This window comes from Peromyscus californicus, unplaced genomic scaffold (genome assembly GCF_007827085.1).
Source record: "Peromyscus californicus insignis strain IS unplaced genomic scaffold, ASM782708v3 Scaffold_6__1_contigs__length_162567912, whole genome shotgun sequence".
NCBI lineage: Eukaryota > Metazoa > Chordata > Mammalia > Rodentia > Cricetidae > Peromyscus > Peromyscus californicus.
Genome location: NW_026294584.1, coordinates 40,950,292 through 40,968,902, shown reverse-complemented (window position 1 = coordinate 40,968,902; position 18,611 = coordinate 40,950,292). Strand labels below are relative to the sequence as shown.

The following is an 18,611-nucleotide window of genomic DNA, read 5'->3' as shown; positions in this document are numbered from 1 at the left end:
TTGAACATCACTGAAAAGAAAGCAAGTGTCAGGACACTTGTCTTCTGTCATGGTCACCCTCCTCGGAGCTATGCTCATTGGGAGGGAAGGGGTCCCGGGTTCGCCAGAGCCTCCCCCCCCCCCCCCGCCCCGCTTCAGGTCGGCGTCGAGCCGCGCTTTTCCGCGTGGGTCTCGAGCTCACTGCGCCGCTGCCGCGGTTCTCTCCCAGCCACCCCGTCTCTCCCCATCTTCGAACCCTCCCTTCTTTGTCCGGGGCGGGGCAGGTGGGGGTGATATTTAAACAACACCAGCAACAATAAGAACAAAAACCAGAACTCTGTTATTCCTGGTCCCCGAGTTGATTCCGACTTGAGCGCCGAAGGGGTCCTGCCACTGGGGTGTCCCCGTCACTACCCACGCCGGGGCCTCTGCCCCTCGGGGATCCTCCTCCCTCTTTCCGGGGTGACTGGTTGGCGCGAAGCGATTGGCGATCCCGGGCGCGATCCCGAGCGCGGATCCACGCGCCGCGTGGGGTGAATGGCCGCGGGAGGAGGATCGCGAGGCGCAGGGCGCAGACCAATCGCGGCCGCCGGTGGGAGTATTTGTTATTCACATGGAAGAGACTCGCCGGTGGCTCGGCCAGCTCAACCCCCTCAGCCCGGAGATCAGCCACAAGTGCGGCCGCGGTGCTCGCCTCGCGCGGTGGCGACGGCGGCGGCGGCGCTGACATGGAGATGCGGGCCCCCAGCGGGCTTCCTCACCTCGCCCTCTGCGGGGAGCAGGGTAAGACTCCCCGCTGAACAGCAGGCACAGAAGAAGAAAGCAAGTGCTGAAGCACGCCAGAAAAGCCCCCACCTTTCAACTCTCCCCCAACCCCAAGCTGGCTGCAAAAGTAGGACCCCCGATTTTATTGCCATTTCCATTTTCTCTCCCCAAGCCATGCAGCTGACAGCCAGGTGTATGCTTTCTTCTCTGATTACTTTAATGATCTGCTTTTTCTGGGCACAAGTAGATGGCTTTGCACACCAGAATCTGAGAAAAAAAAAATTGGCGGGCGGAGAAACGCGGATGGGGAGAGAGGGGGAGTGGGCACCAGGGGGCGAGGGGCTGGCCGGGCATTGGAGCTTGATTGGGTGTCTGTTGATTTTACGTTGCAAATAACAAGGCGGCCACCCCTCTTGTCTTCCCATGATTACATTCCAGTGAAGAGGTGTGGAATAGAGGGAGCTTAGCTTGGATTTCCCAAGACTTGGAGATGTGATCTCCCGAAAGTTTAGACGGTGAATGGGAGACTGAAGGGTGACGGGAGTGGGCCGGCGCTCCTAGGATGCTCTAACCCGGCGTGCGGCGGCAGGGTTTTAAATCGCTCTGCCTGAGATTGCTTGGCCTGAGTGACCTCCGGGACCTGCCCTGACGGAATCTGGACTTGCCCGGCCGAGATGTCCAGGTACATTGGTTATGCGAATCTAAATCGAAGGATTTCCGAAGTTAGCGGCTTCCGGGATGAGTTGGGGTAACCCCCGCCTTCCTGAGCTCCAGCTTGATGGATGTGTAACAAGGATCTGAGGAAGAGTGTGTGTGGGGGTGTCGCAGGAAAAGCCTGATGATGTAGGGGGTCCTCGAGACCCGCAACCCCTGTGTAGCGCACACACTCTGCCTTGAGTTTGTGGTCCCCAAGTTAGCTCCGCGAGGTTGGGATTTCCTTGCCCCCTCCCCCCAGCTCTGGGGAAAACGCTGGAGTTCCGAGTCCTGTTGGGGGTGGGGGGAATCTAGATTCAAGGATCTAGAGTTTCCGAAGCCACGGCAGACGCTCCCTGCAGCTCCTCGGCAGCACCTACGGTCAGAGTGGCCCCTGTATCTGGCGGACCAGAGAGGGGTGTGGGCGTCTGCAGCCGGCAGGTGTGGCGGGGGCGGAGGCGCTCTCCGACCAGTGCGCTCAGGAGACGGGAGCCTAGGGCGCGCGGGGGTGTTGGTGGCCAGGACTGGGGCGGTGCCGGGGTGCCTGGGAAAAGCTAGAGTAACCAGGTCCTTCCCCGCGGCCCTACACTCTACTGTGCCTTGGGCTCATACGGTCTAAGGAACTGGGAAGGAAAAGGAAGATGCGGCGGGGAGGAGGGGACCCCGGGTGGGGTGAGTGGCTACTGCCTAAGATTTAGATGGAGACCTCTCAGCCACGAGGCCGGAGTGAGCCCATCTACTCAAAGGGCTCCTAGGTCCCTTGAGGTTCATACAGTTGGTGAAAAATATAACAGAATCATATCCCCACCAGTACCCCCCACCCCCGTTGTCTGACACGCTTCTTTGGTGCAAATGAAATGCAGAGGCGCGTGCGAGTCACCCGTTGCGCAAGAAGGCACCTCCGAGCTTCCCTGAGGAATTGCTTCTAGCCTAAATTGGGGAGCCAGTCTTCAAAGGATGTCTGTGTGCTCAGGATAGTGGTGGTGTGTGAATTGCAGAAGACCACCCCCCCACCCCCGGGAGTTCCACCCCTGGAGGGAATACCTTATTTGTCAATGGGGGGGGGGGGGGTTGATCTTTTCCCATAGATCCGACAGTGTGGGAATCTCGTGAACATCCGAGAATACACTAGGATCTTGGCCATTAATCTTACCACTGGAAGAACTGAAGACAGGGTTTGCGGTGGAGGTATTTGCAAGAAAAATTACTATCAGGACAAATGCATTCCGACGATAGCTTGTGTTTTGCTTGAAAGAAAAATGAAAAGAGAGAAAGAGCCACCAGCAGGTAGATCTTGGATAAACAGCTTATTGCACTTGACTGTAATTTCCATTTTCCGTTATGAAACTGTTTGTCAATAATTGCAAATGGCTACAGGAACCACTCGAGTTTATCTTGGTCACTTGCTTGCGAATAGTGTCTTGAAAGATCTCGACAGGAGACAATCAGCTGTATGAAATGCATTCTCCGGGTCTTGCAAATATGTGGCTTGATAATTTTGAAAAGAGTCCCATTCACGGGAGAAATGGTTTTCTAATGCAATTTTCCTGTCTCAGAGTCAACTACAGGTTGTACTACACCCTAGATAAAGAGAATATCTGCTCTTAAATAAGGCATGTGGGAACAATTTAGGAGGGGAAGCTTTCCAGGAGACATTTTCTCAGAAGATGCTGGGAACACAGCTGAATACTGTCTTGTAGGCTCAGTTCATCTGTTTGGTTTGTGCTGGCTAGCTCTGTCCTGCTGTGCGCCCCCCACCCCCGCCGCCCATTGCAAGTTGTGGCTGATGGAATAGTTCTAACCATTCAGATGCGAAAGAAAGAGGGAAAAGGATGAGCCCAGATGAGCTGAACTGGAGGAGTGCAGAAGAAAGTTAGAAGTCTGGAGTGATGGGCTCTTTTCAGACTTGGCTGGGCAGGTTGAAGCTGCTTCCGGGCTTATTTAATTGGTATTTATGCAGCAAACAGCCCAGCTGACATTCACGTTGGCAGTATCAAGTGCCAATCTTTGTGTAAGAATGTTCCATTGTCTTTAGGGCATGGCGCACTGAATACTGCACATGCATGCTTGTGCAATGATATTTTTCCTTCTAAGTTTTTATCCCACTGTCTTCTCCCAGTGGGGAACATCAAGAGGACCCTGCTTGAGTCAGAGTGCCATTGCTCTGTCTCAGTATTTTAGACCAAGATGCTACATGGATTTATCTTTTGCTTAGAACCACAGAAAAAATCTGACCATATCCCAGTGCCTGTTGAATAGGCTGGCTTTGAAAGGTCCAGGAAATGGTTTCTGTTTTCAGGACAGAACCTGGGGTGTTACCAGACTCTCATACTGGGCTTGCCTAGCAGGAGTGGTTAGTTCATGTTGTAAGAGGAGAGGTTGTGAGCCTGGCAGTCAGTTGTATCATATTTTTATTTCCATTTCAAGGGAGCTTTTCTTTACTGTTAGGAATTTAGGTTTCCCTCCCTCCCTCCCTCCCTCCCTCCCTCCCTCCCTCCCTCCCTCCCTTCCTCCCTCCCTTCCTTCCATCTTTTCCTTTTTCTTTCCTTCCTTCTCCTTTCCCCCCTCCCTCCCTCCCTTCCTCCTACCCTCTCTTTCTCCCCTTCCCTTCCACTTACGTTTTCTCTGATTTTAAGTTCTTCTTGGTACTTTGGCAAGTTGGAGCAGACTCATCCTCTGACTGGGAGGACCTTGAGCATAGTGTCCTCTTATCTGGGCCCCATCACTGTGGGGATGATTAGAGGGGCACTGTGGAAAGAAGGTGCCTGATACACCTCCTTTCTCAGGTTGTACCCCAGTCTACTAAGGATGGTAAGATATTTTAGCTTTTCTTAGGAATTGTTTAATAAACACAGTTGCTCCAGTTGGAGGGAGATCATCAGGTCTTGACACTTGCAGATGAATGTACTTACTCTCCGGGGAGAATCAAGGCCAAGAGAAACATGGTTTTGAGGTCCTTGACCACAGTCTGTTGGGCAGCAGAAGCCCGCTCTGTAAAGGGGCAGGGAACAGATAAGGAGAAGTGGGAAGATGTAGAGAAAGCCCCAGAGGATTATATAGCAGTTATTGAACACATGTATTGTCAATTTCCTACTTTTCCAGGCAAGATAAGGCATTCAGATGCCAATCTGCTGACTGGGTTTTCCAGTGCTAACAACCTTCAGTACTAAAAGGGTTATATTTTGCTCACTACTAAAAAGGTTTTCCTGTTTTCACTGAAGAAGGATGTCTTGTGTTTTAAGAGTGGCCCTTTGGGTGCTTTGGATATCTGTGGCCTTCAGGTCAGATATTGTAGTTCCAAGAACTTCCCCTCATGCCTTCCAGTTTTCCTCTGAGCTCTCCTTTTTGGTGTGGACTTTGTAAAGTTGATTCTTGGCTACATGCCTGTTGCTAAGGTCTGACCCTCCATGCTGGTTGTGGGAAAGTGTTTTCCTCAGGTCCAAGTATCATCTGTGAGTAAAATATTTTAGTTCTGGGACTGGTTATTTCACCAATACTACCCCTGTGCATTCTTATATCACTTGACAGTTTAACAAGTCCCTTAAGGTACATTATGACATTTGATGTCACAACCCAGCAGGGGGACAGAAATCAGTTCACACTTTAGAAAAAAAAAAACAAAACCAAGCAGGCTAACTAACTAACTTACCCAAAGACTAGACTCAGGCTCCCCTAGGATCCCAGGCATCCTACTAACACCTTACACAGTTTGGTCAGAGTCTCATGCCCAGAGGCTTTGGGGTAGTGAACAGAATGTAACTATAGTCCTGCATGTGAACTCTGGCCTGAGACTTCAGACAGCCACAATACCTGTCTGCTATCAGGTTCTCACATCCAGATGGGGACTGTGATGCCAACCTTCTAGGTGAATTTTAGTAGGAAATGAGATCCTGTGTGATGGTTCCACTGTCAGCATTCAGTAAGCGGGTTTCATGCTCTTCCCCTCCTCTAATCTGATACATACTATAAATGTGCTCTTTTTATGCAATGGCTGTGTTATCTACAAAGAAGGATGTAAATTGAATTCTACTAAATCAGATTGTTTTTTAAATGCATGGGGTTTAGGTATTTAAAGGAAACCTGTGGTGAATTCTTTTGTTATGCAAATAACCACAGTCTAATTTATCTGTTTAGTAGTTGAGAGTCTTCTGGACCTGATTTTCTTAATGTCTGCCCTGCTTATATAAATGAGCTTTTAGAACCTTCTCTCACTGATTGGGGGTGGGTGGGGGTTACCTGCTTGCAGACAAAACCAGTTATTGTGCTCAGTTGACAAAGCCTTGCTCTCCTGTTTGAGTACAATGCCATAGTCCCTTATTACTGAGTAACACAGTCTTAGAAGAGGAAGCTGGAAGACACCTTAGAGCTGGTCAGTCACAGCACCTTTTCACAGACTAGCAAGTGGAAACTCAATGAGATGAGGTGACCTGCTCAATGTCTCCAGCTAGTGACTGACTGCCAGTCAAAGACCCAATTCCAGGCTTCTGTTGCCAGGGGAGAACTCACTCTGTCTCCACTGAGAATCCACACAGGCAGCAGTCTGGGACATAGACAAAATACGATATATTTCCAAACAATCTAAAGAGCTGCAAGTGTGGGAAATGCCTAGGTTTACAGCCTTAGGAGCTGATGGCAGTGCTTCCCCAGGACAGCCCTTTGTGTTAAAGAGCTGAACAGACACAGTGCTTCCCCAGGATAGCCCTTTGTATTAGAGAGCTGAACAGACACAGTGCTTCCCCAGGATAGCCCTTTGTGTTAAAGAGCTGAACAGACATAGTGCTTACCTAGGACAGTCCTTTGTGTTGAAGAGCTGAACAGACACAGTGCTTCCCCAGGATAACCCTTTGTGTTAAAGAGCTGAACAGACACAGTGTTTCCCCAGGATAGCCCTTTGTATTAGAGAACCAAACAGATCTAGGATTGGACTGCCGTTTTTGTAGGAAATGCTTTTTATTTCTTGGCTAATGCTATTTTTTACACCAGACTCTTACTCTGTCAGTGCTACACACTCATGGAAGGCATGAGGGGTGATCTTGATAGACCCTCTTTGTGCTGGTGGTCTTGTCCCATTGGCAGCAGCTGGCCAGGAAACCAGATCTGAAGTTTGGAAGTTCAGGTATTTTCCAACCCTTTGAGGGGTTCAGAAATATCCCTTCTGGAAATGTCCCACAGTTGTCCCTTTCTAATGTGCACATTGTTGTTTCTTGAGCTAACCATTGGAAAATATAGACAATTATAAACGATCTCCGTGGAGTGGCGGGTCCTCACCCTCAGTGTGCTGTCACAGTCACCCTCTGCACTGTCTCAAAGCACAGCGCCCACCTTAGGGATCTGATGGTTTTGGGGTGTTGCTGTTTACTATATATGGGCTTAGGGCTGAACTTGTTTTATCTGAGTTTTTTTCACCCTCACTTAAACAGCGTTAATAATAAGCAACATTTGGAAATCCTTTGAGATACAGTTATGTGCTTGGAGACTTTGACATAGGGAACACACATAGAAAATAAAATGTGGGCGTGTATCACAAGCCTATCATCCAGCCAGGGAATTTCTTGTAAAGACACCCAGGGCTGTAGGACAGTCAGGGTCAGTGGCACAGCACTTAGAGGGGACAGAGAAAGGTGAGATGGAAGAGAGCATGGTTAAGCTCCCTGACCATTAGCCACCATGGTGTGTCAGCAGCTTGCTGGCCTCACAATTGCCAGAGAACAGGACTCTCACCTTCTTGAAAAAGTCTATCGGAGCAGGAAGGGTTTCAACCAAGCTGAGAGGATGGTCAGCTTGGGGGAGAAGCTATTTTACTTCAAATCAAACACAGCACATGAAGAAAAGCTGTATGGATCTGTAGCTCAGAAAGGTCATTATTTCTTTAAAAATATTGATTCCATCACTGTTTGGATTAAAGTCCACCAGAATTCTAGGAGAGCTGGATTAAGCAGTATAAGATTATGCCGTGAAACAAAGTTTGAAGTTATTTAGTCTTTCACATATTATTTTTCCTTAGAATTTAAAAGAGAAGCTGAGAAACCTATCAGGTCTGTGATTTTTATGGCAATGTATCAGACTCTGAAACAACTGCAATATTTAAATATTTTATACATAGCTCTGATTTTATGTTTCAAGCGGTGAACAGAATTCAGTAAACACTTCACCAACTGGGCGAGCAGTCAAAAAGTTGCTCTGCTTTCCGCAGAAGAAGAATGACAGAGCAGACTGACGCCTGTTTACAGAGCACGTACCCTGGGCCAGATGTAGTTTTGCAGTGTGTGCCTGCTGGCAGGTGCTCTCTCCCCTCACAGATAAGAAAACCAAGGGTTAGAGAGAGAGCTTGCATGCAAAGAATTTCATGCTGCAGAGGAGGAAACTCCAGCAAAAGTCTAACAAGCTGTCCAATAATCGATAACCCAAGTGGAAACGCTGCTCCCTGTTTTCCATTTCACTGTCTTTGTCTGCTAACCCAAATGGTTCCCACCTCATTGCTTCCCATACCCCAACCTTTCTTTAAACTAGAGCTCTGAACAGAGCTATGGGAAGCTGAAGAGACTAAACATTATTGCAAATACCAATAATTTGAAAAGAAATTAATTTTTAGGAGTATACCAGCAAGTGGAACTGACTTAGTGCCTCGTGAGTAGATGTGGAAATGTTTGTCTGTAGGTGAAAACTGTTTATTCTCTTAGGCATGTAAGGGTGTTTGTGGTGGTTTGGCACAATGAAGACAGGCTTTGGAGTACGGGCCTACCCTTGAAATTTCTTCTTCTTTTTTTAACTTTCTTTTTATTTATTCTTTGTGTCTTTCACATCATGCCTGCCAATCCCACCCATCTCTTACCCCTCCCATAAAACAAAATAAAATTTAAGAGAAAAAAGGGGGCGGGAGGGAAGAAGGGGAAAATCTGATCATGAAAGCCGCAGTGTGACCCAGTGAGTCACGCAGTAAAACTCCTTTATTCATATATTTTTACATGCGGGCCTTTATCCGAAAGAATCATTGGTCTGAAAAAAGAATCGAGGCCCCTGGTGTCTGCTATACCATTGAGTCCTCACTGGGACTCTTCCTGGACATCCTGTTGCTGCCCTGTGTTGTGGAGACTTGGGTCTGCAAGACTGACATCATCCCCCCACCCGCCCTGCCCCTGTGCCCCAGTAGATCACAGATGGGGTGGATGATGGGGTGGGCCAACACTTAACTCTGGTTCTGGGCCTGGGTCATTGCAGGGTTGGTCAGCCCGCCAGCTCTCCCCTGTCTTCCCCACCAGGGGGAGCTCTCCAGCAAGGGGTGGGGCCAGTTCTCCCTCTTTCATGTCCTCAGGGTCGGTTCTCCCACACCTACACCTTCAGGGCCAGCTCTGCTGTGTTGCCCAGGTGAGGTGTAGGTGCTGCAGCTGATGAGGAGCAGAGACAGTTCTCCTGCTCTTATGACCTTAGGGCCAGCTCTTCCACTTGCCTGAGGCATTGATGGGTGGGGGAGGGGGCATCTCTCCCCCTCCCCTGCTGCCACATGACAGATGAGTAATGGGGACAGCTCTCCCTTGCTCAGGACATCAGGGCTGGCTCACCCACACCTCCACCAACATGGTTGGCTCTGTTGTGCTACCCAGGTGAGGTGCAGGGCCTGCTCTCCTGAGTATTGCTGCTGGTTGGGGAGGGGCACGGCCATTGAAATTTCTTCTTCATTTGCCCATTTATTCTAGGTTCAGCCAGTGTGGAATTGGTCTCAAACTCTAAATTAGTGGTCAGCATTAATGACATTTTACCATGATGTGACTAGTCTTCCTTGTGAGACTGTAAGTCAGAGTCCTAACTGTACTCACCAGTAATTAATTGCACATCCATGTTCATGCAGAAACTCAGGTGGGCTTCCTTAGTGTTTCCTTTTGTGGAATACTTCAGGGCAGGCTGCTGTGAACTCTGACGGGGAAGCAGCTGCCGGGTGAATTGAGTGGTGAGGAAAGAGTAAAAGGACTACATATTTGGGGCAGTGCAGAGGGAATCAAGGTTACAGTACATGCCAGGAGGCAAGGGACATTTTGTGCGGGCAGCCTGGAAACATCTTAGCTAAAGGGCCAGCCCTTGGCTGGGGCTCCCAGCACACAAGCAGGAAGTCAGCACAGTGGTCGGCTAAGAGCCTCTTTGCAAACCTGGAAGTGAAAAACAGTGCCACTTTCTCTGAAGGCGCTTGGGCATATGTTCAGTTGTCCCCTGGGGAGGCACCATCCTTTTTTTTTTTTTCAGGACAAAGGAGATGGAAAGAGAATTTTATGAACTGGAACTTGAAGGAGCGAATGGGAAATACAAGCAGATGTGGGTTGGCTGGGGTGAAGGGAAACGGTCCAGATTTCAGATTCAAGTGTAAATAGGTTAGAAATGAACATTAGATTAAGCATCCTGCCAGGAGATAGTGTTGCTGCTCATGCTCTTCATTACACATACATTTCAAATCTCAGATTCCCTTCGCTAAGTCAGTTCTCGTTCCCAGTTAAACTTCTTCGAATTGTTCTGTAAGGGTCTTGTGGACTTCTTTAAGGACGAAGGCCCCAGAATGAGGTTTCCTCTCGATTTGCCCGTACGTAGACACTTTCACTCTAGGTTATTTCTAGTCTTGATGAAATGACTGTTTTCCCCACCGAGTCAGACAAAATTAAGAAGCTTTCCAACTGATCTCCAGCTCTGATGTGTTCCTAGTGATTCTCGGATCAAGGCGTGTTTACTTCAGAACTGCAAGCATGCCCATGGCTTCCACCCTGACAAATTAATTGGGAATTCTGACAATGGTAACAGGAAGATCTTCACACATAACCCTCCCTATGTGTTTAATTTTCAAGTCTTTGTTTTATTACCGGAGAACAATAGGATAGTTGATATGAGGTAGCGGATGTTCTCTGCTAAATGTTTCTGCAAGCTATAAGATATTTTCAGACCTTTTGGCAGCTTGTCTCTCCCTTTCTCCCTTCCCTCTTCTTCCCTCCTTCCTTTTCTGTGATGGAATAGTCACTGTTTCCCACTGGGAAATCTGGGATACTAAAAAAAAAAAAGTCATTAACAGATGACTGGCTTGTTGAACACATCACAGAAAATAACCTTTCATTATCTTGTGGACAAGATTTAAATGTGAAATTTATGTAGCTGTAAAAGGTAAAGCAAATTTGACAAGAAATAATGCCACCGATCACAGGAATTTTACCTTTCTGGAAACAGGACTTATTGAAATAAAATGATAAATAAAAATATGTTCTGGTTTGAAAGAAGTGAGCTAGCTGCTGATACTTTTCTGTTTCTCTTGCTCTAAACATGTCATCAATCTCCCTGCTTAGATGTCATGCAACCAGGTGTTCAGAATCACAGGGGACCAAAAAGAGTTAGTTCTTAGCGAATAGGGGAAATAAAAAAGTTGGAGCAGACAGGGCTTAAGTATATAAAAAATACAGTCTCATTGAACTGAATTTCCCCCTTTTTCTTTCTCTTCTCCCCAGGAGTAATTCTGCTACAGGGCTGAATTCAAGGACATGAATTGTTGACCTCATCCCAACATCACAACCTCAGATGTTATTTTAATTTATTTGCAAGCTGGCTTTATGTGGAAATAAACTTGAATCGAGGGTCTGTTGGAAATTCACTGTGACGTTCAAATCAAGAAAACTTGCTGAACCCCCCGGAGCCTTCCCCCATGGGCCCTGATGGTAGACTCCAACAGGTGCAGCTTCAGGTGGTCCCCCTTCTTCTGTGGCAAGAATAAACTTCCGGTCACTGATTGCAATACCACCTGTGGAGAAAATGGTATGCGAGGGAAAGCGCTCAGCCTCTTGCCCTTGTTTCTTCCTCTTGACTGCCAAGTTCTACTGGATCCTCACAATGATGCAAAGAACTCACAGCCAGGAGTATGCCCATTCCATCCGGGTGGATGGGGACATCATTTTGGGGGGTCTTTTTCCTGTTCATGCAAAGGGAGAGAGAGGGGTGCCTTGTGGGGAGCTGAAGAAGGAGAAGGGGATCCACAGACTAGAGGCCATGCTTTATGCAATCGACCAGATTAACAAAGACCCCGATCTCCTCTCCAATATCACTCTGGGTGTCCGGATCCTTGACACGTGCTCCAGGGACACCTATGCTTTGGAGCAGTCACTAACCTTCGTGCAGGCATTGATAGAGAAAGACGCGTCTGACGTGAAGTGTGCTAATGGAGATCCACCCATATTTACTAAGCCCGACAAGATTTCTGGTGTCATAGGTGCTGCAGCAAGCTCCGTGTCCATCATGGTGGCTAACATTTTAAGACTTTTTAAGGTAGGTAAAGACATTGCCTTTTCAACCAGTGTGAAAGAATCAGGAATCTTTGTGACTCAAAATGTGGGTTTAAAGAAGAAAGTGGAGATGAGGATGCCAGGTGACACTCTGTGTCTCTGGGTTCCTCAAATGGGGCATTCTGTGCTGGGTCTCTACCTGTATCACTTTAGTTCCTTTAGTTATGATCAAATGGACCAATCCTGACTGTGTTTTCCCAAAGAGAATGTTGGTAAGTTCTGTGAAATGTTTGTCCTTGCTGTCTTGGGATAACCTCCCCAGGGAGGCCCACTTTAAGTCAAAGCAAGCATCTTTAGAGACTCATAAACCCTTAGCACATTTATCATACAGAACACTTCCTCTCTACTAGAGGTATGTGTGAGATAATTTACTTGGTGAAACTTCTTCAAGGTGGGATGCTCTGTTATGACAAAAATTTCTGTGTGAAGAAACAGTATTTATTACTAATATGTAGATGGTAGTGACACTCTAGGAGATAAGATGGCCATAAAGTTGTCAGGCTTATTATAACGCGAATAGAGCAGAACCTCATTAATTCAGAATACTGTGATGCTGACTGGAAATAATTACATATAATTCTTATTGAGTTAATAGTTCAAATTTAGTAGGAAGCAATCAAGACATTTTGACTTAGGTTTGATGATCTATTATCTGTACAATTTCTTTATAATATTGACTAAAATTTCCAATATAAAATAATATATGTGAAAACACTTTGGAAGTAAAAAGTACTATAAAAATAAAACTATTGTAACTCACCATTTTTATTAACTTTCTCGTTTTATTTATTAATATCCATTATGTAGTCTTTTGAAATAGACATGATTTTTAAATTGAAAATACTTTTCACTCTGATTTCTTACTCATTGGGATTTGACTTTTCCAACTGAACCTGAATTAATGAGGCTTTATTTTATATTAGAAAAAACTTTTCCTATGTATATCAGATTTAAAGTTGGGCTGATGACAGAGAGAACGACAAAATTGAACAGAGCGGTGGAAAACTTCACAAAAAAGGATGAAAAGGATTGAATCAAAGGCTTTCTGCTTTGGGAAGGTATCTTAGGGGCCTGTCTAGTTTGGTCTGTGTTTCATATTGGAATCCTCTCTGTAACATTCCCCAAGAGACTTCACAGCCTCTGTTTGAATCTCCTTCATTAAGGGATGAGAATGCTAAGCCGTAGTTTAATGGCTGTTTCCAGATTGATGGCATTGTCTCAAAGGAGGAGGCTGCTCCTTGTGTCTCATAGAAGCCCTGTGTCTAAGGCATTCTAAGGGGAACAAAAAGGCCCTAGGGAGCATGGGAGACACTTTAGCAAGACATTAGAAGAGTCTTCTGGCAGTGAGAGGACTTGAAATGAGAACTGGTAGCCAAAGGTCTCTCATTCTCCATCTCTGGAAACCTCCAAGAGAAGCTAGGCAGTTGTAAATAGTGCCTCAAGGGATGACAACCTTTTCTCCCAGAGGCAAGACACAAAACCAGAACTCCTCCAGGATCCTCCCACCCACAGGATCTAGGGTTCTTCTTGGGACTTCTGATCTATGTCTCATGGTGTTTCCTGCTCATGGTTAGGGTTCAGACCAGCTATTTCCCAAGCCCTTCTCCCTTCTCCCATTCAACCTCTCTCCTCACTTGTTCTAAAATGTTTCTTGACAAACCCATTATTAGAGATGAGGGAAACCTTCATGATGGTTTTCTCCCTTCTGGAATCTTCTCTGTGTATATTAATTACTATTTCTGTCACCCCATAGTTACTTGTTTTCTTCTGTGGTCTGGTTACCATCCAAAACACACAAGAATTTGAAGAATGGGCGAAAGAGATAAGGTACTTATCTGAGATAGTCAAAGTTCATTTATGGGTTTTTTTTTTGTCATAGAATGAACTTATCTATAAGACAATGTTAATAATAATTCTATATTAGGTTGTTGGGTTTCTTCAGTGAGAAAATACAAGCGACATGTGCTGCCAGTACCTGGTTGTACCCTGTGTTTCCTAGGCTGCTGTTTCAAGCCATCTGAAGGCAAGAGGGGGCTTTTGTTTTATAAAACTGGGCCTGGCTTGTCTCTGCCGGGTTCTTCCCTCATTAGATAATTCTGTTGCTAGTTTTGGATACTTGGTGAGGAATTTTATTTGATGGAGTGAATTACTCTTGGTCCTTTGAACACAGTCAATGCTCCGTGGCAACTCCAGACACTGGCCTGCACACCTATGGGTCCCTTGTCTACCTCTTAATGGACATATAGGGATGAGGTCACTTTTAGCCAGAAGAGGGCAGTGACAGTGAAAAATGACGCTACCACCATCAGCACACTGGCACAGAGAAACACTTAACTAATGTCTTAATCACATTACTAGATTTGAAAAACTGATCTCATTCAAAAGTCAGGGTGTAGGTAGATGCTCCTCCCATCTTCCAGCTGAACCTAAAGCACAAGAATGCAAATCAAATCATTTCAACTTCTCATCGTGTTGTCTCCATTTACTTGCATGATGGATGTGCAACCTTGAGCTTGCACTTCACAGTGATTGTAATTAGGAGATAATGATGGCTGTTCATGGGGAAGAAAATGGCCCTCTTTAATGTGGATGACTTCTGCTTACACCCATATGCTAGGGCTGACTTGAAATATTACAATAGTTATCAAAGGAATGATTAACAAATTATTACACCAGAGATTGAGATATAGTTCTACTTTGAAAAATATTAATTTTCTTAGGGCAATACTATGATGAGATTGAATGACAAATGAAAGTAAGTTTTAGGAGTGAACCTTAGGACAGTTTGTAGTCCCTGCAGGACAGCATATGATCCACAGAATCCAAAAGGATGCACAGAAATCCATGTGTCGAACTTATCTCCCCTTGGTTCTTGAGGGAAACAGTGTTGTTCAATCTTTGTTTCTCTTATCGAGATTCTGAGGCAAATGAGAAAAATCAGCCCCTTAACTTAGAGGCAAGCTAGACAGGGAGTTGGAGCAGGGAGTTTCTGGAAATTGGAAGTGCCCACAACCTCTGAAGCTCCACCAGAAGAAGGGTCCTCAGTCCTAGAGAGGTACAGCTTCTGCCACTTTTCTCCTTACCTCCAGGAAGCTTTTCAAACTGCAGGGCTTGTGAGTAAGTACAATGTCTTGCTCTCCTCTGGGGACTGTTTCCACCAAAGAGGAGAGGATGTGACTCAACATCCCTCAGAAATCCTGGGAGTGGAGCTGAGCTTGAAAGCCACAAAGTCAGATTTTAATGCATTGAACTTTATAGAAACATTACTATACACACACACACACACACACACACACACTGATATCAGGCAGAGTGGTTGTCTAGGTGACCTCTATAGCAAGTTAATGACTTTAGATAACGGTAGTATCAATTGGGATAATGTGTAATTCTGAAGTAGCAGAGTTCCTTTGATTTCAAAAAAAGTGCTGTGTCTGGGATTCTGAATCTTAGAAAACTCAATGAAGCCAGGGACTTAAAAAAGTTTCAAAATCAGGTGTCTTTTGAAAACTCTAACTGAGATGCCTAGAGATGAAATTTGTTTATGTTTATAAAAAGCTCTTCTCTAAAATGTTTCCCATCTTCATCTTAGAACGGGAGGAAATCAACTTCTCAAAACACTAACCATATGTCTTACTTTGAGTAATGATTGAGTTTTCTAGGTTAAAGGTGACACATTGACACTGGAGTAACTCACATTAATGTCCACAAAGACACATGGGTTACAAGAGGACAGTGTCAGATGTAATTTCTCTCTGTCTGGTTTGGCTAGTTAACTTTACCTGGATTGTTAATTTTCCATTCTTGAAAAATAGGCCTTAGATAGCCTGTGGTGTGTCCTTCCAAAGCAATCAAATGAAATGTTAGTAGAAATCATTTGTGTGTGGGCTAGATAATTTCTCCCCATGTGGATTTGTGCTAGTTATAAATGACTAAAATTAATCTTTATGTTAAGTCAATGAAATACAGAGAATTCTCTTATTCTCCTGCAAGTCTTTGTCTACTTTACAATGTTCAAGGAGACCTATTTTTCTCCAAGAGACTCAATTGTAGCAACTGCTAAAGCCATGCATCTTGTGAGTTATTTATTGCACGCAATGGGTTTTATTAACTGTGAACAATGAAAGGAAAATCTGCCATGTTCAGGCTCATCCAGTTAGGATGGGTGGATAAGTGAGCATACTGAATAACATGCAGGAGATAGCACTTCATGTAAATCCTATTTGATACCAAATAAACAAAGAGAAGTGGAAAGTGAGACTCCTTCACACAGTCCTTTAGTTTTGAAGCATCTTTGCTTGAAAAAGAGCGCCCCCTCTTCAGAGGAGTCAGGTGGGCATTGTCTGACAATGGTACTGGCAGGGGTGTCACACTGAGAAAGGGCACTTCTGGTGCCCAGTGGGAGACATCTATACCACACTCAGACTTGTTAATGTCTCCCTCCTCATAACTCTCTAAGAGCTATCCTTCCCTGCACCCCAGGACAAAGGCCTGCCTCAGCTATGCAAAATCATCATCCTTTGCTTGACTAAGTTGACAGAGAAGCAGCCTATACTTCCTCTTCTTGGCATTTATCCTACACGATTGTAGTTGTTTACCTGTCTGTATCCCCCACTATACAAGCACCAAGTGGGCAGGATCCATTTTTTGTTGTTGTTGTTATTGGCTATTTTATTTCTAGCCTCTAGTCTCTCCCTGTCTAGGAACCTAATAAACATGTGAATGAATGAATGGCTGAACCCACCATACCTTCTACTCACTTACTTATTCCAATACCAAATACTGGAAATAATATTTAGTTAGATAGGAAAGTAAAACCAAATTTTACTCTCTGTGTACACTGTTAGGAAGAGAAACAGAAGGAGTAAGGGGAGAAAAAAAAGAAAGCAGTGCATTTTGGGAGTTCCTATTTTCACATGCTTCCTTGTGCCCCATGCCTTCGCATTTTCCTTAGATAGACTTTTAAGACTGAAGATTAAACAAGTACTATACATGAGTGCGTTCTCACTTTGGAAGATTTAAGCAACAAATAATAGTCTGAAATGGAAGGAGTCCATTTCCTGGCACATCTATTAATAAAATGATACATGCAGATATGATTTTATTTATAGATATGCCTTATGACTTTCTTTTCTACTTAATATATGCAGGAGAGACTTCTGTGTTGGTTAATGCAGGTCTGCTTTAGTAACTCGCAGTTCTGCAAGTCAGAATTACCTGGCTAGATGGATGCTCACATTCTTACCTGATACCAAAGAAACTGGGCAAAGCCCTACCTTCAGACATCTTAGAATATTTCCAGGTGATTCTGTGTTGGTCTAGGATTAGGAAGTTACAAGACTTCCCCCTTCCTTTTAGTGGCTAGTGGGTTTTAATTATGGATAGAACATAATTTATTTTTACAAACCCCTAAAAGTGAAGTAATCAGAGATTGTTCCTTTTTATTCCATTTGAATAAACAATGCCAAGGCCTTACCCAAATACTGTTTGCTCTAGTGGGAAGTTTTGTATCATAGAACCCTTTCTTGGATCAGCACAGAGGCTACATTATGAATAACCAAGCCCATTTCTCCATAAGGCTGTCTCACACAATTCAGGTGGGTATCGCAGACCAAGGCTTTTCTCAAGATGCAGTAACTTAGAACCAGTGTCCTAGTCTCATGCCCAGACTATGAAAGGAATGTCATGGTTCCTGTTTTGTGGAATAGATTTTTAAGCTTAGTGAATTTAAATCTTTCTTACTTTCCTTTTCTGAATCCCCAAATAGCCTGAAATCCTACAGTGAATACTGAAGACATCTTAAGAGCTTACTTAGTGATTAATGCCTATCTTTTGGGCTCTTTGAGCAATGAGGGTGTTTTAAAAGTAGTGAAAAGGCTTTCTAAGAGAATGGCTTGTGATTAGATAAAATACGACTTTTTCGTTATTGTTCTCGTTTAAGAAGTGGTCTGCGAACCTTTCTGGAAAAAGTTAGAGTAGAGGCAAATAAATAAATAAATCTGTACAAGGAGAGCACTTTTCTACTCATTTTCCCTAAAGATGCCAATTAAAATAAAATAAAAAAAATGTTTCTTTTAAAGGCTTTATTTATTTATTTTTCAGCCAGTTTTGGGTTTACAAAAAAGCTAAAGATTGCAGTGATTTCATTTGGCTTTCAGCACAGGTGTCTTTCATAGATTTTGTTTTTATGTTATTTATTTTTTTATTAACAACGAAAGGCTACCTCTTCCTAAGAAGGCTTAAACCCTGGAGGCAGTCTTGTGGCTTCGGTTCAGCGGCTCTCCAACTCAGCTTGCATCAAAATCACCCTGGGGCCTTGTTGAAACACAGATTGCTGAGCCCACCTTTGGAGTTTCTGATTCAGTAGGTCTAGGAACCGTCTGAAAACTGGCATCTCTAAAGGTTCCCAAGTGTTGCTGATGTTGCTGTTTCACAGCCCATGCTTTGAGAACCAATGCTCCACATAAATTGCTGGCTGGCTGACTTAGCAAGTCAAAGGATGCAAAACAGAAATGAGATTTAACCACCTTCTGACTGACAGCAGCCTTTGTCTTTGACTCTACCTGGTTAATCTCCTGTTCCAGTAGGTCGCAATCACTGCGGCTGCCTTGGGGATCTCGGTTTAATTGTGTGCTCCTTTGGAAGTTGTGGTTTTTTTTTTTTTTTTTTTTTTTACTAAATAATGCATAGCTCAGAAGTCACAATCAGTGTCATGGTCACTTAAACATGATCTCAAAAGCAGGGCCATCCAGATTACCTTTTTTTTTTTTTTTAAACTAATGAGACCATAGAGAAAACTGATTTCAAAAACTTAGACTGTAAGATACACATTAACTGGGAGTTGAGAACAGTAAGAAGTGAAGAGGCTATGATTTG

The 18,611-nt window shown here is 44.7% G+C and overlaps 1 protein-coding gene across 1 annotated transcript in view; it reads left to right on the top strand.

The window, feature by feature from the left end:
* Positions 1-602: 602 nt before the first annotated feature.
* Grm8 (glutamate metabotropic receptor 8) overlaps positions 603-18,611 on the top strand; it is a 797,537-nt gene continuing 779,528 nt past the window's right edge. Inside the window, exons 1-2 of the mRNA XM_052720824.1 lie at positions 603-762; positions 10,911-11,721. Of these exons, the coding sequence (XP_052576784.1) occupies positions 11,212-11,721 (510 nt within the window). The 5' untranslated portion in view covers positions 603-762; positions 10,911-11,211. The remainder of the gene's footprint in view (positions 763-10,910; positions 11,722-18,611) is intronic.